The sequence below is a fragment of the Gymnoscopelus braueri genome (genome assembly GCF_963280865.1).
Source record: "Gymnoscopelus braueri genome assembly, chromosome: 5".
Classification (NCBI taxonomy): domain Eukaryota; kingdom Metazoa; phylum Chordata; class Actinopteri; order Myctophiformes; family Myctophidae; genus Gymnoscopelus; species Gymnoscopelus braueri.
In genome coordinates, this window is record NC_137606.1 from 55,785,199 (window position 1) to 55,789,381 (window position 4,183).

Sequence of the window (4,183 nt, forward strand, 5' to 3'; positions counted from 1 at the left end):
CTTTAACCATTTTCAACCTATCTTCATATAATTAATTGGTCCTCACTAATTGTCATTATAAGATGGCACAATTTATTTTGGTACCTGCAACAGTTCCAACACAGACAACACACACATACAGACACACACACACACACACACACACACACACACTCACACACGCACTCACACACGCTCGTGCTCGTGCACTCGGTGCCACGCTATGAACTTGTATATCTGCTATTTTTGAACAGCCAAAGTGCAAAATAATGCTTTTTAGCTCAAATCAAAAAGTGACACAGATGCGTTCCAGGTCTTAACACATTCCATGCCAGAGTTTAATCTCATAATGTACTCACCAGTGCCAGCGTTTTATTGTTGTTTTTTTTGTTTTTATCATGTCGCCACAGACCTCGCTAAATAAGTTAAAAGTGCGCGTTCATTTGGTTCTAAACACACAGCGGATCCGTGAGAAACGTCCAGCGAAAACAGTTTCCAAATGCGAGCCGCCATCTTGAAGCTACAGCCGATACACGCTAAACAGTGATCAGCGAGGAGAAAAACAACAAACCGAGAAAATCGAGTTTTAAACAGGATCCCAGACAGGAAGCGGATACGATCGAAAAAAACGGAACCCGAATAATTCCGTTTCCGACCGTAAACCGGAAACGGAAATGGATCAAAAAAATTCGGAAAGTGCACCTTGGGCGATTACAATGGGAATCGGCGGTTCGCGTAGATCTACGCGACTGGCACGCTGCGGCTTTAAATAGGTTCGCGTAGATCTACGCGATTGGCATTCAATGTGTTAAAGGTATCATGACATTCATTTTCACTTTTTTTATTTTCAATGTTTTATTTGGGGTTTTATGACCTCAATTACACCCAAAAAACCTGAACTTAGAACATGCAGTGGATTTTCTGTGGTCTGGGGTTTTCTGAATAATTAGGCTGAAAAGTAATCTGAGCTTGGCCCTTCGACAGTGAGGTCACAGTCGATTAATCCCGCCCACTCTCCTCCTCGCCCCTCCCCTCCCCTATCCTTTCCTTTGGGGGGGGCGGAGCAGAGGCAATGATTGACAGGCAAAATCCCTCACCAGCGACACCCGCAGGCAAAGATTTCCTTTTTTCATTGCAGTTGAAAAGGCTTTAGAAATGTGAGAGAAAAACACCTGCCATGGATCACTGGAATGGAATTTTCACTTATAACTTTTTGTACACTTTTGAAGGACCATGACAAAGACTTTGAATGTGGTGTAAAAGTGAATGTCATTAAACCTTTAAAGGGGAAGACCACTCATTTTCAACATTGAACTATGTCTTTAATACACCTTAGAGCTGTTGTGTGGAAATAAGAAAAAGTCCCCCCCCCCCCCCCCTCTATGTTGTCTAGAACTGGATAATTGATTGAGGTCATGTGATCAGTGACATACGCAGGGTGTACTTTTGGCTGAGGGGGGCGGAGCCAAAAGTACACCCTGCGTATGTCACTGATCACATGACCTCAATCAATTATCCTTTTCTAGGCAACACAGAAGGGGGGGGGACTTTTTTCTTATTTCCAGCTTGACAAAAGTTATATTGTTACATTTTCAGTGACACAAAGAGCACAACATGAGTTTTGAGTGCAATTTGTCCCTTACATGCCATGTCCCTCCATTCGTAGCTACTTACTTCTGAGTTTTGAGTGGTTTTGGTCCATCACACCAAAGAAATAATTCTCCATCTCAACCATTAGTTTTTACACCGTCATGTGTTTCACCCAATCACTCAATGTCATGATGCACTATTTCCCAACTAATGGTTCATCAAACACATCATAAGAGCCTGTGCCCTTATCAGCCAGGTACTCAAATATCAACGAAAAACAACAACCTTTCATTCATATCATTACAAACATAGAAACACTTCAGAACCATGTCAGCCTGCCCTCACTACTCTTCTCATGAAGACGCTTCCGTGCCAGGGACCTGTACACAGAACAAAGCCTTTGCACTAAAAAGGTCTGGCACAGAAAGTATCCTCTCAAACATCAAAATGCATTAATGCAGGATGAAGCAGTACGTCACCGTGTCCATTATGGTCCTATAGTACCTATAGCACATGCTGTAACAATGGACATAATGTTGTACTATAGCACCAAACACTGGACAGCAGGTAATGTTGATGTGAGCGCCTTAATTAACCATTAACGAGTTTTGATCAACGGTTATGAAAAGCATAAAACATTTTCATCCTGTACAGCCAACCAACCATCCAATATATATTTTCGGAATATGTAATGTGTTCCAGTTCGGAATGTGTTACAGGGCCACAAGAACACTCCACAGGGGCCGAATACACAAAGTGTAGGGAGGAATAAATTGGCATAACGACTAAGTGGGAGAAAAAGGGGTAAAAAGCATTATAAATAAATAAAATTGAGTCTGTCATACAGTATACGTTGCCGGACAGCAGAGATATCGTCTCTGTCGCGTTGAATGTCCTAAACTGTTATACAGGATTAAAAAAAAGAATTATCAAAAGTAGCAGCTCAAAACGTGTCGCTTTGCGTCGCGTTTTGAGCTTGTGGATCTGCTGCTTTTGTTACTCGCGTGAGAGATGTTATCGTTCCAGGTGTTAGCCAGGACCATCGTGCAAAATGAACGCATGCTTTGTTTCACATGGAATGCACGTCGTGGAGTCTACAGTTTAAACAGCGCTGCGCAGCTCAACGGTGAGATTTCGGCACCGAACGTAATCTGTTATTATAAAATGCTGGCACCCAATGTGTTAAGTGCTTTATAAACTATACATTATGAACAATAGACTCCAATGACCAATGACCTTCACATGTGTTTCTGGTTCAAATCCGCTGACGCGCCAAATAGGCCTGTCGCAGTTATTACATATACTCGCCTGATCGCAATTATTTTATCTAATCACAATTATCTGCCGTATGATCATTCTAATCGTTGCCATTCGTCTATATGAGACAGCTGTGTGAAATGAACAGAAATGCCATATTTCCATAATTTTTTCCACGCTCTCTTAACCCACTTTTGACCTGGTGTCCCTATTTTTGGGCATTAAGAGAAAGAATGAACATTTTTCATAAAATTTCAAAAGAGCAAAAAAATTACTCTATAAGACTATTTTAGCTATTTTAGAATAGCCTATCTTCCTAATTTTCGTTTACAAAGCTAAAAAAGGCAAACAGGAATGCATTTTTTCTATAAGCTATCTATAAGCTCCATTTAAACGTTCCAGAGTAACATTTTGACATTTCTCTCCCCAGCCTCTCACCTTATCCCTCCTCCCCCCTCCCTCTCCCTTCACACTGCTGTCATTCAGTGACCTCATCAGCTCAGCCACGCCCCTGACGGAGGAAGACCCCGCCTACTGGGACAGCTTTGAGAGGAAGGACGACGCCCCGGAGAGACAGAGACGCCCGCCCACATAGACACAAGACTGTGGGGAGGACATCGGACTCTCCCTGTTCCCGGTGTTTCGCCCAGGTGGGCGTGGTTTTTAGATTAGGTTTAGGCATAGTTTTTGTGAGGTTAGGGTTAAGGTTAGGTTTAGGCGTCCATCTTTTTCCCTGTACAGATAACGTTACTTCCCGTCCCTTTTTCCCCAGACCTCTCCCACTCGTGACGCCGACGCGTCTCATTGGATAGATGCCACACATGCTCCCGCACAGCACAAAACACATCTATCTATCTATCTATCTATTTTTTCAAAGAGAAGCGCTTGTTTTTGCGCTTGTTCTTGAGCATCGCCATTCAGCGTCTTGTCATTCCTTTGTTTTTCTCCTTCTCGCTCTCTTTAATGTGTCTGTTGACGTGTGTGACATCTATCCAATGAGACGCGTCGGGGAGTGGGAGGGGTCTGGGAAAGAGGGACGGGGCCCGGGGGGGACGGGGGTATACAGTAACGTTACAGGGGAAAAAGACAGACGCGGTTTAGGCATAGTTTTTGTGAGCTTAAAGGTCAGGGTTTAGGCATGTAACTGGCGTGAAACACTAAAGAAAGAGCGAGTACATAGACACAAAAAAAGGTAGTTGGATTCTTGGGGCTGTATGTCACCGCGGGCGCCATATTGTGGAGGGGGAGCTCATAACGGGGCATGGCGCGCATGCATGCGCAGCAGCCTTGGAACTTGCCTCGTGTTCTGTTTTATTATGCAACTCCATTCCGAAGACCCGGTGAGAAATGGACCGGC

General features: G+C 43.7%; 1 protein-coding gene across 1 annotated transcript in view; it reads left to right on the forward strand.

Annotated features, from left to right (window-relative positions):
- aasdhppt (aminoadipate-semialdehyde dehydrogenase-phosphopantetheinyl transferase) overlaps window positions 1-3,735 on the forward strand; it is an 18,386-nt gene extending 14,651 nt beyond the window's left edge. The window contains exon 8 of the mRNA XM_080428947.1: window positions 3,257-3,735. Coding sequence (XP_080285073.1) covers window positions 3,257-3,421 — 165 coding nt within the window. The 3' untranslated portion in view covers window positions 3,422-3,735. The remainder of the gene's footprint in view (window positions 1-3,256) is intronic.
- Window positions 3,736-4,183: the final 448 nt, after the last annotated feature.